The sequence below is a fragment of the Pseudopipra pipra genome, chromosome 3, assembly GCF_036250125.1.
Source record: "Pseudopipra pipra isolate bDixPip1 chromosome 3, bDixPip1.hap1, whole genome shotgun sequence".
Taxonomy (NCBI): Eukaryota; Metazoa; Chordata; class Aves; order Passeriformes; family Pipridae; genus Pseudopipra; species Pseudopipra pipra.
The window spans coordinates 80,408,598-80,426,171 of NC_087551.1; the positions used below are offsets into that span (position 1 = coordinate 80,408,598).

Below are 17,574 nucleotides of genomic sequence, written 5' to 3' on the forward strand. Positions count from 1 at the left end.
CATTTCATTCTCTTTCTCTTCTCCTTCCATTCTGTCAAATTTTTTAGTTTGAAAATTAACTTAAAGGTTGCTTTGGAACTAAAACATCAGTGCTTGGGGTTAAACTAGTTTTGTAAGCTAGAGAAAACGAGGTTCTAGGATTGACTTGCAGCTAAATGTTAATAATGTGTGATTTCTGTTTGAGTCCAGTAATTTTTTGTTAGTAACTGTGTGTTTTTCTCCTGCTCAATGTTGTTGCTGTCAATTGTCAAATATTACACAACCTGTTGTACTAGCACATCTTCTAGAATCTTTAAATTTCCAATCATGATCAAATATGTTAAGAGAAAGGAAAAAAAGTTGTTAGTGAAGATTTTTCAGCCTTCAACAGTTTGCAAGCAGATTACTGTGTGCATGATATGGGGCTGCAGGTGAAGTTTTGCAGTTGTAGTTCACTGTTGCTGTGACACAGCTGTACCTCATGGCCAAGCACCCCATAAAGAAATGAGCACAATGTGTAGAGCGTTTAACTGCTGTTGGGTATGACAGCACCACTGTCACCCTATGGAAAAATATAGAAGGACATCTCAAGTTTATGCTGAACTCATTAGGTTATTGCATACAATCAGTACAAAGGATGGCCCTTGAACAGAGCTTGCTACCATGTCTGTGTCAGAACATGGCCCACAGAGTTAGACAAGTGATTCTCATCCAGTGGAGCTTCACATGAATGTAAAGCACCCAGAGTCCCACACCTACCTGAGCAGAAGACCTGTTTGCAAATACAGGTGATTGCCTGTCTTTTCGATGGCAACTTATAACATGATAACTTATTTACAGAAAAAGACAAGGTATTGTAAATAATGAGATGAGACTTTAACTACTGAGAAAGGCTTAAAATTACCATCTCTCCAAAGAGCTGCTGAAATTCATGCATTATATAGTGTTGCAGTAGCTTAAGAAAGATAATATTTAATAGAACAAAGTAAAAGTTTCCTCTGATTTGATGGTGAGATGAAAGGAGCAGTGTAGACACTAACCGGCTTAACCGCACAGACACAGTTAGAAAACCAAGTAAGACCATCGGGCAAAACAGCTGTTGCATTGGAAAAGTAGAGAAGATCACATCTGTGGTTTATTGACAGGTCTCTTTGGTGGTTTTGTATGAGCCTGACAGTCTGACTCAATAGAGGAAGTGCAAAACTGCAATTTCAATTCCCCTTTTGGTTAATGTAATATAAAAAACTTCCCTCTGGGATTCCCTCAAACCCTTACAATGTACCAAATTATAGCATTATGTGTTCTTAGAAAAATAAGGATGAAGGATGCCACTGTGCCCTCAGCAAAGAGCATGAAATCACAGGATAATCGTTCAAGGGTTGTGACTGGCATCATATTGGAGTCATTGGAGCACCCAGCTTATCAAAAGACTCAGGCTGTCTGTCTTCTGCTGATGCATGAGACACTCCAGCTGGCTTCTTGTACTCTGGGAAGGTCCCCTTGGATGGAGCAAGGCTTAACATTAAACTGTGGGATTGTGTCCCAGTGCAGGCAAGTCTGCCACCCTCTCTATGGTGCTGGAAAGGGCACATACAGAAAACAATCTGAAAAAAAGCCTCATTTGCTGGAGGGAGGGATCCAGCCAATCCATTCATCCATCCATAGATGCTGCAGAGCTCAGTGCAGTTCCCAAACATCTGGCAGGACCATAGGAGATTGTGGGTCTACACAGTGTGAAGGATCACCTTTCTCCTGCAGACACAGCTTACTCCTGTCGAAGTAACAGGGCACAGAGAGCTGGCAGCTGCTTCTCAGGAACCTGACAGCCAAGTTCAATGCTTTCATGGGGCTTCAGTGTTAATGGCATCCCATTTCCTTTGCCACCCATAGTCAGGTGTAGTCAGGAGACTATTTCTTGTATTTATAGGTTTTTTTAGTAAAAACCTAAGCAGAGATTAATAATTTCAGGCTGCATACAGCCTCCATGATACCTACATTGAACTGGCTTTTTGTTATGTCTTCCAAATGCTTATTTCCAGTGCTTCCACAATTGTTTCTAATGTTTTTCCCCAAGATTTTCATTGTCTGCTTTTAATTCCTTTATCCTCTGTTTTCTGCCAGCATGAACTGACTCACTGGGCAGGTGGGAGGGAAGAAGCAAAGTCACTTGTACTCAGCACACAGCCTCACCACCTGTTAACTGCAACCTTATTGTCTCTTAGCCATTCTGTTTAGCTGGGCTTCAGATCATTCTCTTTCCTCAATTTTTTTCTGTCTTAATTAGAAAGATGCTTGTTTCCACTGCCTTCATTCATTACACTGGAAAGCATTGCACATCAGCCTTGCTCATAAACTGTTTCTTTCCACCTTGCTAACCCCAGTCAGGTAGGGGTCATGCTCTTTTCATCCTGCCTTTGGTCTCAGCCTCATATGCCTGGGCAAGATCTTTTTCTGATTACTGCAAAGATGGAGCTTTCTTTCATCTTTTTTCCTGGTTTCAAAGGTTCCTTGTAGGGCTTGTGGTCCCCTGCCTTCTGAACTGCTGCCTTTGAGGACTGCACTGTATGTCTGTTTAATCAATGAACCAAGACCTGATGACCTGTGTGTAGCAGCCCCACATCCCCATATATCTCTGGGAATTTGTGCAGTGATAGAGCATCACACTGCTGATCAATACTCTCTCTGTACACATCCCAGTGCTCCAGGTTCACTCTTAGATAATGACACCAAGCAAGTGGCTTTTCTCCTTGAACAACCTCAGATTTGCCTCTCCTTCCAGGTGTGAGCAGGCATTATTTGAACATTTGCATCATTGTGGCAGTCCTTGCATGGATTTTGCTGGCTAGGTGCAAAATCTACAAAGAAATACATTAGCTTTATGTGAAAGCTGTCTTCATTTAATTATACTTGATTTTCTACCATCTTTCCTGGTTAGTGTTGACAATGCCTTCTCTGATCAGTATAGCATGTTGAAATAACCTCTACAGCATATCTCTAGATTGATTTCTGTGTTGCTGGCATTATTGTCCTTCTCATTGCCACTTCACTTTTAGAGATGTTTGGGGCCACAATTTGATCTGTCCCTGGGGAAATTTATCATGGAGTAGGAGCATTGGCTGGTGGTGTATTTGGAAGAAGAGAAGCTCTTAAGTAGTTAAGGATTTCATGTAGGGGGTGGGGGAGGTTGTTGAGGTTTTTTTGCTTGCTAAAAACAATAGCTTTCAGTATCTAAAATGTATATATCAGCATTGTCAGCTTGGGGTCTTATCCCACACATCAGTCATTAGCACATCATGCTCTTCTGTGTCAGTTTTAGTCTTCTAAAATCAAGGGTAAGGTGGTCTACACAGGCACAGAAGAAACTGTTCAAAAGATCCAGTTGGAAGAATCTGGAGAAACTCATGCGGCAGTTCAGGCAAAGCCCAAACAAGTTATGGGCTAGCTCCAGGCATGGCCTGGGGTGGTGACTGCAGAGGTGGAGAGACCTGCATGATCAGATAACATTTCTGAGAAGGCAGGTAAATAGTTTGGTGATTAGAAACTGTGTGCTTGGGTTTCTGCATGGGGTGCTTGGCTGAAGCCGGTAAGGAAGAACTGGGGCTTTGTCGCACATTCACAGCCAAGCACCCACTCTTGAGGGTGAAGGTGACCAGTGCTTAGCCCAGAATTCATCACAGGATTAGCTGCAAGGGCCCGGAAAGGCCTCCTGTTGAAATGTGCTGTGTATCTCAGCAATAAAAAGACTCTGAAACTCAATCCTCCAAGGTAAGGCTGTCCCTGGCCTGCCAGGTTGGGCGAAGGAGCACTGCTGTCTCTGTCACCTGCACAGGATGCCCCAATTTGGTAATTCAATACTTCAGCATCCTTCCTACAGCTCTTTCATCTGTGGACCCAATTACTTCACTGTGAGTAATTAATTTCTAAAGGAAGGACTCAGGTGTATGCTTTAGAAGAAAATAATTTTTAAGGGGGAAATTCTGCAAATCAGTAAAATGAAGCCTAAAAGAAATCTTGTCACTCATGCATGGTGGGATGGAGGAGAGAATCGGAAGAGTAAAAGTGAGAGAAGTCATGGGTGGAGACAAAGGCAGTTCAATAAGTAAAGCAAAAGCCACGCATACAGGCAAAGCAAAACAAGGAATTCATTCACCACTTCCCATGAGCAGGCAGGTATTCAGCTATCTCCAGGAAAGCAGGGCTCCATCACGTATGATGGTGACTTGGGAAGATAAAAGCTATCACTCCAAATGTTCCTCCCCTGCCTTCTTCTTCCCCCAGCTTTATATGCTGAGCAGAACCCCATATGGTATGGGATATCCTTGGGTTGATTGGGATCAGCTGTCCTGGCTGTGTCTCCTCCCAAATCCCTGTGCACCCCCAGCCTTCTCACTGGTGGTGTGCCATGAGAAGCAGAAAAGGCCTTGGTGCTGTGCAAGCACTGCTCAGCAATAATGAAAACATCCCTTTATTATCCATAGTTTTCAATAAAATCCATAACATATCCCCACACTAGCTAGTATGAAGAAAATTAACCCAGTCAAAACCAGCACACCAGTCTATCATAAATATTAGACAGTTACGACATCTGAAGTTTTGGTACTGTGGTTTATGTTACTATTTAGAAAGAAAAGAATCATTAGGGCTAGGAAGAAAAGCACATTTTTGTTACTGTGATTAAGTAAATTTTCTGAGCCTATAAAACACACATCAGTATACTGCATTTTCAGTTTTCAATCCTGGTTCTAAATTGTCTTTGTTACTTGCAGTGAAAGCTGTACCACTGTATAGCCTAGAAACTGGTACTGTACCCAGTGCAAAACAGTCCTTCAAAAACGTTTGTATTTTCAGGCAGATCATGGATTGCTACGGGAAGTATGCAGCTGTCACGTTGACCATTTTGTCTATATTTCTACATCTTCTTCATACTTTCCCAGATGGAGAGTTTCTCATGCAGGGTAAGCTGCTTTCAGCCTTTAGAAATAGGACAATTATTCGTAAAGAGTATAAATTAAATTTTCACATGTTTTATGAATGTGGTCATTAATCTTATCATTCAGTTCCATTTATTGACAATGAAGGTATAACAAATCAAGATAATTTCACTGTGAGTATGCTTCCTATTTCTTTCCTAAACTTGATTTCTCCAGGTCAAGGATGTCCCAGATTACCATGCCCTCATGTTGATGTAGGTGACCTTAATCCTTGGAACACTATCAAATAGAAACATTTGGTTGCCTGTACTCTTGAGATCTAAATGACAATGTATCATCAGGAACAGCAGAACCATAGCTTCTCATCATAATATGCAAGATATTTTTCCTCTTTAGAGCCCAGAATATGGGATGTTGGTGGTGTACTATTTTATGAAAGATGCATATTAGAAAGATTTTAGGGGTATTTTGGAGGTTGAACCTTTTTTTCAGTTAGCCTCAAACTGAATATAGAAAAATGTGATCTACAGAAATCTTGGGATCACCAAACATTTTAAAAACTCTCAATAAGAGAATCTTGCCTGAAAACAGTCAAAGTCTAAGAAGCACTACAAATCCTGCTGGTGCTATTTAGCTATCTATAGCTTGTAGGAAGTTTTCTAGGGACAGCTAGTGCTGTAGACATACAAACAAACCTCCACAATTGTCAACAAAATTGAAAAGAAAACCAGAAAAGATACAATAATAATTGTACTTTACCTAGAAGGCCACAGTCTAGTTTTACAGCTTGTGCACGTTGCAGAGGTGAAGAATCCTAAAGGGAGAGCTTTGCTGTCTGTGCTTTTCTGTTCTGCAGACATCAAGAAGAAGAATGTGGCCAGTGCTTCCTCTTATTGCCTGCACTTGCCCTTTCTTTTTGAAATGAAAATAGAGCTGGAGACCAACTAAAAGTCTCTTCCTTATATTTTTGTGGCAGGTTGTCCAGAGTGCAAGCTAGGGGAGAACAGATTCTTTTCCAAGCCAGGAGCACCTATCTACCAGTGCACTGGATGCTGTTTCTCCCGTGCCTATCCCACTCCGATGAGGTCCAAGAAGACCATGCTTGTTCCAAAGAACATTACATCAGAAGCAACGTGCTGCGTAGCAAAGGCTTTTACCAAGGTGAGGGTGTGAATGAGACCTGCTTAAGCTTCTTTTAGAATGCAATATTAAGCTGAAGCAGTGAATAGAGGAGAATATGGTTTTGCTGGAGAACACTGGAGAACTATTTGAGGGAAGAATTTTTGGCATTTATATACTGTGTGCCTTGGTTCTTTCTTTTTTTCTAAAGAGGAAATTAAAACATCAAGTAGTGATCTGGTATTCAGTTGGGATGTGGAAATTGGTGCAGTGCCACTGACTTCAGCAAAACTGTTTGGTCTCATGACACCGGTAGTTCTGGTAGTGGACTTGACCCCTAATTTTCAATTCTTCTGGATGTGCACCCTCCTCTTAAATGCTATGCAGTGTGTATTTGATTTTAATAAGTTGATTGTCTTGCTTCTTTCCTGCATAGGCAGGAGTTCCCTGGAAAGGTGTCTGGTCAATACTATCAATTACATGTATGGGAATGAGGGACCAAAACCATCTGTGCTCATTAGATTAATTGAGATTGTTGTTTGCTTTTAATATTATAACCAAGAGGGAACTGTGAATGTGTGCAACTACTTGAGCCTTTAACAATCTCATCTGGAAGGTTCTTTTAAAGAGAGATTCTCCTAAATCTCATTATTTTGGGAGTGATTCTGCTCCAAGTAAAGAAACCTTCAGTTTAATGTAATAAACGGTGAGCTTGTTGAAACAGGCTAAGGTGTCTATCCTATGACCTGAATCCAGCTCATTGTGCCAAATAGAGGCTCAGCCGAGTTACCCACTCACAGATTTGGTGCATTTGAGATACCTTAGGGTCCTGAAGTCATATGTGTATGGCTGGCAGACCAAGGCTTCTAGAGTGACACTAGAGTGACATGGGTTTGGTGAGATCCCCTCTGACCTCTCAAATGGCAATCGACAGCTCAGTGTTTGCAGCTGAAGAGAGTGCTGTGTGATGAGAGCCCAGATACCTGACTTAATTATAGACACCTACACCTGAACCCATTCTGGCTCTTCATCTGAGGAGAACATAGATCTTATTCTAGATCAACAACATTATACTTGCCCTGAAGCAGCAACTAGAATTTGTTTGTGAGTAAATACAAAGATTGTGGGTTTGGTGTTCATTTTTATAATCCCTATGTGAAGTATTTTAAGGATACGTCCTGATTTTTCATAGGTGGGTTACTTGACACTTTTTGAAAATTAGCCACTTTAAGAAGTGTCCAAACTAAGGACACCAAATTTTGTCACTATGCATGTCATGATTGAAAACCTTCTTTTTACAGCTCCAAAAACACTGATGGTGCAGTTTCATAGGTAGGTGTTGAGGTCCTTCTAGTAAACGTACCCCAAAGAGCCTGTGTACCTTGTGGTTAGGAAAAAGGCTTCAAACATCTTTTACTTGAGAATGCTGATTTTACTGTGTATCTAATCCTAATTATTCATTTTATGTGTGTGTTTTCTTTTTTTAAGATTACCCTTAAGGACAATGTGAAGATAGAAAACCATACAGATTGTCACTGCAGTACCTGCTACTATCATAAATCCTAAAACCTCTCCCTTCGTTAATGATCAAGGACAACGGTGAATGGAATGTTTGTTTTTCAGCTTTTATAGCACTACTGTGTAAAATCTTATGTTTTCTGGTCAAGACACTGGCTAGACCTTTGGATAAGATAGATGGCTATTTCATTTCCTCTTTGCTTCTTCATGCATTTAACTAAGTCTAATTATTTCCATTAAGGATAAAATACAGCACTTGCATGACAACCAAACACTTGATCTATTTTTAAAATAAACTGTCAGTTAAATCATCAATGTTTATTGAGAAAAAAATGGTGATTCAATAGCTTAACACACACATAAAAAAAGATTCTCCTACAATTAATTTCTAGATTTTTTTAAATGGGAGAGGGATTGAAGGAGGAAGGGAGGGATGGGAAAGTGGACAGAAGAAGCAATAATTTCTCCCTTTTCACTTGATGATTAGACTTTTTGGAGATGGGGCATTTTGTTTCTCCTGCTTCTCTTCTATTTTTTTCTTTACCCTGTGGGCAGAAAGTATAACAGTATATCATCTACGTGTATACTCTGTTGTTCCGTGCCATCCTTTATTTTTCTTTGAATTTAATCTTCTCCCATATAGATAGGTAGATGGACACAGAATCAAACATTATAAAGAATTGTACATTTTTCATGTAGCAATGGTGGAATAGAGTAGTGGTACAACAGCATTAACTGTTTAAGCTGTTTACCTTCTGTTTATCTTCAGCATGGTATAGGGCTTTAGTAATTCCTAAATGCACTGTCCTAGACCCAGGTATACAAATGGAAAAGGTAGGGAATGTGTTAGGTGTGAAGAGGACCACAGTATATGTACTCAGAATACATAACCTTATTATCATAAACTTGTTCAGTTGTAGTGGGTTGGATCAGGGCCTCTGGAGGAACTGCTTGCAGGTCTAGAGACTGCCCATGGGAATTGAAGTGGATTAATTCCCTTGCTCTTCTTCCTAATTTCAGCCTTTCTGTGGTCACTGGCTGCAAGGGTTTAAATATGCTGACTCAAAAAGCCTCAGATATATTTGTGGGGGATTTCCCTGCAGTAGAAGCTGTGAGAATAGCAGTAAGACCTTCTAATGGGATAGGGAAGGTTTCCTGGGACGAGGCTTTGAGGGTGGCTGGTCTGTCCCAGGCCATGGCCATGGCTGATATCTGTGCTAATGCCAAATGACTGAAGTAGTTTAGACAGGCCCCATAGGGCTAAGCTATGATGGGGCACTTGAGGAGCCAACAGTTTCTAGGATTTAATGACTGTTTAAATCCATCATTCATCCACCTTTTTATCTATTGGAGTGCAAATTCAGTGCTGTTTTCTGAGAATACAGTTATGGCATTTTGTGTAGACTTTTCGTAGATAGGGGAGATGAAGTCCTTAGAGAATCATTATTCAGCGTATTTCCAGTAAACCCTGTTAGCCTGATCTCCATGCCTTTAACCCCCTGATTCAGTCTCTCTCCCCTGGGAACCACTGATCTCATGTCCTAGCTTCACTGTGCAGTGTGCCATTTCTGGGAGATGTTTTGTCTGACTTGGTATTGAAAAAAACCTCCAGTGGTTATTCCAGAAACTTCCAAAGAGACTGATCTTGTTGCTTCACTGTTCTCATTACACTGGAAAATTTCAACATTCTGGAAAGCTTTACCCTTAGTGTTTTATCTGTCTCATTTGCTTCAACATTACTTTTGGTCAGAGGGGAGGTAGTTCAGTAGGGTGGTCTTTAAGATTAGTTTAATAACATCAGCAGCACAGGTTTTCACATGAGAAGTGTAATTTCTCATTCTGGGTCATCACACAAGACACTACAGAAACACATGTCAAACAGCTGCTATTACTGACTCACAATTCCAAGCTGTTGTATAATTTTATTAAACATGATTGATGTGGCTACTTTTAAAGGAGAGCCAGGTCCTGCCTGGGATTTCAGGGTAACAAGAGAGGAGTGATTTGAAGATGCAGCATGATTACCTTTGGGGATGGGAATGGTATTGCATTTTTTCATAACTTTTACAGGATTGGAAGGGAGAGCAGGGTAACACGTTCTCTGAAGTTCACTTTCAGGAGTGATGTGCTTTTTTGTGTTGCCAGCCTTCTTGGATGACCTCTTACTCAAGTGAACTCCTCCGGCAGTATCGAGTACTTGGTTGTCTATCTTTTGCTGCCCACAACAGCAGGTTGGCGACATGATAAACTTTTGTTTGCGTCTTCTGAACCAAATTCTACATTTTGCATTGTAAAACCATAGAAATACCAAATAGAGTGAAACCCATGCTTTAAAAAAGACACGAGATGCTCTAGCCCTGTGTCCTCCTAGGATGCCTGGCGTTTTTTCAGCGGTTTTACCCCTCTTGCTTGTACAAAGCCATTTCGTGCAGAACTTTTCAACTCATGGATCCCTCCCCCCTCTCAGGCAACCTCAGGCACCGAGAGCTCGCAAAGTGTGTATTGTGAGGGTATGTGGAATGGGGGAGCACCAGCCCCTTTAAGTTATCTAACTTTTCAGCTTAGGAGTGCTAACACAAAGAAAGTAACGAAGAAAGTGATAGAAAAAACACCTAGATACACAAACTTAACAGCAGGTGGTGAAGAAAATAATAAGATCAGAGCCTTTCAGCCACTGGCTGATGGGCCATTATGGATGGCCCTCGGGCACCGCGGTGGGGGGGGCAGCCATCCTGAGCTCCCTAAGCGGTGGGAAGGGGGAGCGAGGCTGCCTTCGGTGCGGTGGGTGCTTGGGGGCTGGGCAAAACTCGTTATGGGACATCAGAAGGTGCTCCTGGGACTGTGCAAAATTTATTATGGGACGTTTAGAGGAGCGGCCAAAGGTGGAGAAAGGTGGTGGTGGGGACCAGAATGGACTGGGGAGGAGCAAGCACGGGAAAACAAAGGAAAGGGGCCGGTCGTGCGTGCAAGATGCCATTCAATATGCTTGTCTGACTGAGCCTCTGACTGATCACTGCAGTCTGTACTATACTGGTATTAAAACCTTTGCTTAACCTTTTCCCCCCCCTTCTTTTTCTGTGTAATCCTGCTTTGTATCCCACGTGTGAGTGCTGCAAGGGCTAAGTGCTAGGAACTTGGAGGAGGGACCCACAGGTCTTGGTGACAGCAACGAAACAGACCAATATGCTGGAAACCAGTATGATAAGGTCAGGGGAGACGTTATCAATCTCTACAACTACCTGAAAGGAGATTGTAGTGAGGTGGAGGTCTGTCTCTTTTCCCAAGTATCAAGTGATAGGACATGAGGTAATAGCCTCTAGTTGCACCAGGGGAGGTTTAGATTGGATATTAGGGAACGTTTCTTCACAGAAGGGGTTGTCAAGCATTGGAACAGGCTGCCCAGGGATTGGTTGAGTCACCATCCCTGAAGGTATTTAAAAGATGTGTAGATGTGGCACTTAGGGACAAGCTAGATTTATATTTGTAGGGATTCAATAAGGTATTTGCTGTAGAAAAGGAAAACAAAAAAAGTATGATACAGTTCCTTTGCATTAGAAAATGGTTGAAATAGAGGCTTGGTTGATCATCAATCTTCAAGAGGGCATAGAGAGAAAATGTAACGAAATCAGAAAAAAGCCTAATCTCTTGTTTACACAGATAGCCAATGTGCATCTTCTATATTTTAGGAACAGAGTATTTGTGCATGGAGATGAAATGAAGTCTTTGTCAGTGTGGTTTATAAGTAGCAATAAATCAGTCAGAGTGATACTGTGGATTAAAAATGCTGAAGATCAAGCAGGCTGAAGATAAAAATTATATGTTTTTACTGTCACAATGACCTATATAAACCTACATCACCACAGTCCTAATAAAAAATTCATTCTGTGAGCAGAGAGACTAGTGAAGCTTGATTTCCTGACTATCTGTGCCACATCTCACTGAAGATCCATTTTGCCAAGTCCTCAGGAAATCCCTGCCCTTCCTCCCTGGTGGTCCCATCATGTGTCCTCCTGAGCTGCTGCAGAGCTATTAGCCAGAGCCAGGGTCACTGTTGGTCCATCCAGAATGTTTTCTTAGGGCTGCTACCAACTTCTTTTCAGTCAGACCCCAATTTTTATATTTTGCTATTAACAAATGTTGATTTTCACAAAACTGGTAAGACTTTCCAAGGCTCAGGTCATTACCTATCATCAAATAATGCTCAAAACTGACAAAAAGGTTAAACAGTTGCTGAGGAGTGGCTGTCAGACAGCTGTATGGACAGACTGACAATGTGAGTGCCTCACTGCTTTGGGGTGTCAGGCCAAAAAACTTTTCAATGATTCTTAGGTATTGTGATTTTCAGTCCACAGCTGGTGAGTGCAGGAAGGGTGTCTTCTTGGCAGAAAGATAAATCTTTCAAGCTGTAGGGATTTTAGTGAACTGACATTTTAGACCAGACTTTTCATCCAAGCAAGCCTGAGAACTCTAAGTGAGCACTAGCCTTCCTTTTGTCTCCCTGTCACCCTGCCTAAATAGTGTTTTTTAATAGCGGTGAGAGGGAAAGAGGTTATCCAAGGGTTTGTGTTAGATAAGCACAGGCTATGTGTTTCCCCTTTACAGCTGGGTGAAAGCTCTTCACTAACTTGGAATTCACCAAAATATATTCATATATAGCAGGAATCTCTTGCAGCAAGGGGAAGGGCATTTGGCTGTGTCAAAGAAGATTACAGTGAAAAATGATTGATTTGAAGATGATGTCAGGAAACATGTAAACACATTTGGCAATGGAATAAAACTAACAGTTAATCACTTCCTTGGGGTCTGGAGGATTTCCTCATTTAAGGGATTTCCCTGTTGCTCTGCAGCTTCCCATGTCTCTGGCATATGCTAACCCAGTACTTGGCCTGCAGTCAGGTTGGAATAAGATGCCATCTCATTTTATGTGCATATGTAAGCAGTAAATCTAACAGTTACTGCCCTGCCAAACCGTTCTGGGTGCTGAAGTTTGAGAGAAACCAGTATTCTTTTGGCTGAGGAAGACAGAAAAGCCAGGAAATTTACTTTGGGAGAGGAATTCAGCTCAGTGTAATTTCTTAAGAATTTGGTTTTTTTCATTCGATAATTTGTTTTTAAAATCACCTGACTCTCTCCACTATCTGGATGGTCTAAAAGCATAAGAAATGTCTTTCAGGTCAAAGCAATCATCCTTCTAGCCCAAGCACTCGGTTTCTGACTCTGGAAGTGTCAGATGCTGTTTATTGGAGCGCGAGAGTCTGGCCAGCTTCTTGCAGTCAGTTTCCCTTGTGCCACTCCCACAGTATCACGGTATCACTCCCACATGTGCCAGTATCCACACTGGTTTACTGGGCAGTGTTAGAGGTTACTTCTCTTTGTATCTACCCATGCACTTCTTTTGTATTAATTTATCTATTCTGGTTTGAATCTGCTGATATTATCTTCTTCCACAACTCCCTGTCACAATAAGCAAGAGAAGTATTAGGAATAAGTAGAATGTTCTTGCAAAGTTTGTAGTAGTCACAGTTAGCTTAGTAGTAGGGGCACAGAAAAGTTATTAGTTATTTAGTTGCCCAGCATAAGATAATACAGTGCCCAGAACACGGAGACCAATCAGTAGCAAGGGATAAATATGCAGTAACCTCCACTTGGAAAATGTTGGGGACCCTCAATGAACACGTAATGGGGGACATGTAGTAGGCATGTCGGGAAGCCTGTAAACCATTGCTTTGGCATGTCTCTGTTTTCTGTGTAAAACACCACAAATTTTAGCATTCAGTTCAAACTGTCTCAAGCTGCTGCTTGATAGAGATTGAACAATCACCCGGTAACTTCTAGGACTGCCTTTACCCTGCTGCTGGGTTTGGAGTCAGGTTTCCTTTTCATGAAAATTTTGTTAGGGTATTTACTTTTGGAGCAAGTCTAGCTATTGTTAGGCTCAGAGACAACAAGACTTGAAATTCCTAGACCTCTGTGTGGAGTGAGACTGGAGAAGAGTTGGTCCAGAAATAAAACCACCACTCAAACCATAGCTCCTATCTCTGTTTCTCCTACTTCCAGAAATTACTATGGTAAGTCACTGCTAGCCTGTATCAGCACAATAACTTCTACCACGTTGTCACAGCTAAGTTGACCAGTGTTAAAAGAGGAAAAGCCAACATGCTCTATTTCTCTGTGTTTTTGGTTTCCCTTTTCTTTTCCCTCTCTGCCCATCTTCTACATAGTGATACTCGGGTGAGTGCAAAGGCCCATCAGCCCTCATCCTCAGCAGACAGTGAGAGAGGATGCTATTACTTGTTCTCACTTCTTAACATTAATGTATGCTCATTAATTTGCCAGGTGAGGTGAGAGCAGATGAGAGCATAAGGGGAGAATGATTTTTTCCCCCTCCAGGTTTTTGAGTTAACTTGATTTGGAATAGCTATGTTTTCACACGTGTTTGTCATTTCACTTGTTTTATGTCTTTATACTAAGTGGTTCATAATGTTCCTTTCATGCAAATATACTCCCAGAGGAGGATACAACAGCAAAGCAATTCTGAAAAGTCGCCAAATAAATTAAAGCACAAAACATTGAGCCATATATTCCTGAAAACACATGAGGGTGCACAGTTGCCTGAGAGCCCAGGGGAAAGAGCTCCAGCTGATGGGGCCTCCAAGCATGGGGCTGGATGTAGGAGTCTGAAACAGTTTGAAGTTAATATTTAAAAGAGATGAGTAATTGCATGGCCATTAGTAATATTTGCAGCCAAAGATAATGGGAAACAAAAAAATCTGGTGCTTCAAGAAGTAAGTTGGCCCTGTAAACATTAAGGAGCAATTTTTTTTTACTGCTTTTTGGTCAGACCAAATACCTGTTTGTGATAGGTTTTTTGTTTGTTGGGGTTTTTTTTCCATTTCCTTGGGCATGAGGCATTAACCTTGATGGGGAGATGATACAGGGGTTCATAGTGCAACAGTGTTCCTAATAAGGATCTTTTCTAATGTCTTAGTATTACTCAATATTTTCTGTCCCAAGTAGAAGAGAAAACATAGTCTTGCTTTGGATTTGTGGTCCAGCAGTAGGGAGACTTAAAAAGAGTGGAGTGTTCAGAATTATAAACATGGAAATAGAATGAAGCTATTTTGCTATAACAACTTGCCTTCCTGCACTCTTCAGTTTCTCCATCCTTGGGCAGCATCAGCCCATTGGCTTTTTCTTGGTGCCAAGGGTACAATAGATTTCTGAGAAGTGATTGGGAAGAGAAAGGGTGTTGACATGAATCAATCCAGTGGTTATGCTCTAGATCCACCCAGTGGTTGCGTTGTGGACCAAGAGAAGCAGTAACTGAGCTCCCGGCTGCTATCTGGATAGTAAAGCTAGGGCTGTCTGGGCACAGACTGTGGAACAACATATCTCATTGGCTGATGTGATTCTAGATGCCCATGTGGCTGTGAGTGTAATGTAATGACAAAGGGTTTTTGCCTTTTGAGTTGTTTGATTGGAGAACGGCTAAGGGGCGAAGATAATGCTGTGAATAGGACATGAGGAATGTGTTAGAACATAATGCCTTTGTTGTGTACGTAATCTCTGTTGAGAAATGATTATGTGTTTGAACTGTGCTTTGTAGTTTCTAAAACCCTATTCACAGTCACTGTTTTGATACTTATAGTTAAAACTCTGCCCTTGATGTTTCCAATTTCTTCTGGTTTATATTACACTGTACTATTAAGTGTCAAAAAATTGTTAACTTTTTCTTCCAGAAAAAAAAAAGTTTTTCTGCTTTTGTTATTTTAAATCCTCAATTCAATAGGCGGGGCAGAAAATCTTGTGGGTAGTAGATAGTATTTTAAGACTGAAAATCACTCCACCCACTTCTACCTCTTCAGGTAACATAAAATTAGCCTTATGGGAAGAGGGTTTGGACAAGGTTTGTGTCTGATAAGGAGTCCTCTGAGCAGACAGTGTAAAAGAAGACCAGAAGATTGCCCCCTGAGAGCCTCTCCCTGCCCTTAAGCCTTGATGTGAAGAACAATGCACAGGCTGGGAGAACAAGATTTTATGTGCAGGACTGTTGTCACTCCACTGTCTTCTTTCTAGGCCTCATAAGCTATACTAGAGAGATAATTACAGATTATCATATATCAAAGACCCAGAGACCAACACAAGCCTCTCTAGGAAATCAGCAACCAAAAACCCTGAAAAGCAGTGTGAAGCTGGGTTTTAAGATACCACCAGCCTTTTGTGAGGAGTGCACCCCATGTGCACTGGGGATCTTCTCTTAATAATATATGATACACTATGTACATTTATTATATATGTTTATTACATATATTTATTATATGTTATACTATATATTATATATTTTTATGAGCTGCTTGAACACTGCAGACACATTCACTGGAATGGAAAGATGAAGCCCCATCAACTGTACACTTCTCTGTTGCAAAGTACCCTATATAGTAACAGGAGAAGATCACATTTTAACTTATGTATTCTCAGATCCCCCCTTCTTTTACCTGCAGGCATCTATCCCCTGAGCTATGGCAAAATCCTCACCAGAACCAAACATACCCTGTTGCCATCATACCCCAAATGGAGCTAAACTGCAGCAGAGCAAAGAGTCCTGACCACATCGCCAGAATCACTGTGACAAGCACTCCAGGCAGCACGACCTGAGAAACACAGCTCATCAAACACCTTTGGCTGAGCGAGACCAGACCACCACCACGCCAGTCACACTCTCAGCATGTGGCAGGAACATTGGCTTCCCAAGGCAGACTTAAAAAATTAAAGAGGGAACTAAAATTCATAGCTAGACTTCATAGCAGAAACTACAGACTTGGCAGGAACACTGGTTTCCCAGAATATCACAGCTTTCCCTGATGAGTCTTCTGCTGCTTGTACTCCATCTTTACACAGCAGAGGCTGTGGCTCTGTCAACTCTCATCTTCCGAACTTTCCTTTGTACCACAGAGATGCAAGCTATCTTTTTCTTTAAAGGCTTTAAGTGGTGAAGCTCAGCAAATGTTGCCTTCCTGAAGCTTCCTCTGTTCTTTCAGACCTGAGGGGATATTCATCTGCTCCAAAACTCACCCCCCTTTCCTGGTTATACCAGCTGGTGTGTAAAAGCAGTTATCTCTCTGCAAACCTGACCCTACTCGCACTCCTAGACCCTTATGGCTACACCCCCACAAATACTGTTACCGCTGTGGGGTGCTCTTCTTATCTGTAAAAACTGTCAATCTGTCTTTATTCTTAATGATGCAGTGGAAGTGCAGGGTGGCTCAGGTGGGAAGGGACGCCAGGGGGTCTCCAGCCCAGCCTTCTCTCACAGCCGGCTCAGCTGTGAGATGGGTTGGATTTAATGATGCTGCCTGGCAGTAGGATGTGTCTGAGCTTTAAAGAGGGGATACAAAGGCAGAAATGCTTTAAAGAGCTTTTTGTGTGTGCAGGTGTTTCACAAACAGGGCGCTGTGTCTGTGTAGACCCACAGTCAAGTTAATACATTTCACTTTTTCTCTTTCTGTTGGTTCCATATTGGGAAGAAAAAACACAAGTCCCATCCAATAGTTTCCTGCCAACTCATATTAATGAGATGCCTAGATATGACTCTTGGATTCTCCTAATTGGAATGCTGCTTTTAGATCTCCTGTCCTACATCCTACATGCATATTCAGTTGCATCTCAGAGGAAAACTCCTTTCTTCTCAGAAACTGTTTTTTTCATCTTTCCAGATTTATTTCCTTGGAACTTTGAAAGCATGAATATATTACAGAAGCATTACCAAGAATCCAAAGGCTTTGGACGCTTTGTGTTTTAATTTTCTTTTGCTGCAGTTCCCAGTGTGAGTATTTATGGCCCTTGAATGCCATCCAGTGGTGGAAAAGCAGGGCATCTCCCAGCCTGCTGAGAAACTGCCTCCAGACACTGCAAGTTCACAGGGAAAATTATTTTTACATTAACAACTTATCATTCTCATGCCCTATTTGTAGTGAAATCAGAAACCATAAAAATATATTTTATATGGTAGGGCATAGTGACAGAAAAG

General features: G+C 41.5%; 1 protein-coding gene across 3 annotated transcripts in view; it reads left to right on the forward strand.

The window, feature by feature from the left end:
• CGA (glycoprotein hormones, alpha polypeptide) overlaps positions 1-7,862 on the forward strand; it is a 349,628-nt gene extending 341,766 nt beyond the window's left edge. For 2 of the 3 annotated variants that reach the window (XM_064650032.1, XM_064650030.1), the window contains exons 2-4: positions 4,828-4,934; positions 5,887-6,071; positions 7,518-7,862. In XM_064650032.1, coding sequence (XP_064506102.1) covers positions 4,835-4,934; positions 5,887-6,071; positions 7,518-7,595 — 363 coding nt within the window. In that variant the 5' untranslated portion in view covers positions 4,828-4,834 and the 3' untranslated portion in view covers positions 7,596-7,862. Of the gene's footprint in view, positions 1-3,350; positions 3,498-4,827; positions 4,935-5,886; positions 6,072-7,517 lie in introns of those variants that run through there. The other variant, XM_064650031.1, reaches the window with a different exon arrangement.
• Positions 7,863-17,574: the final 9,712 nt, after the last annotated feature.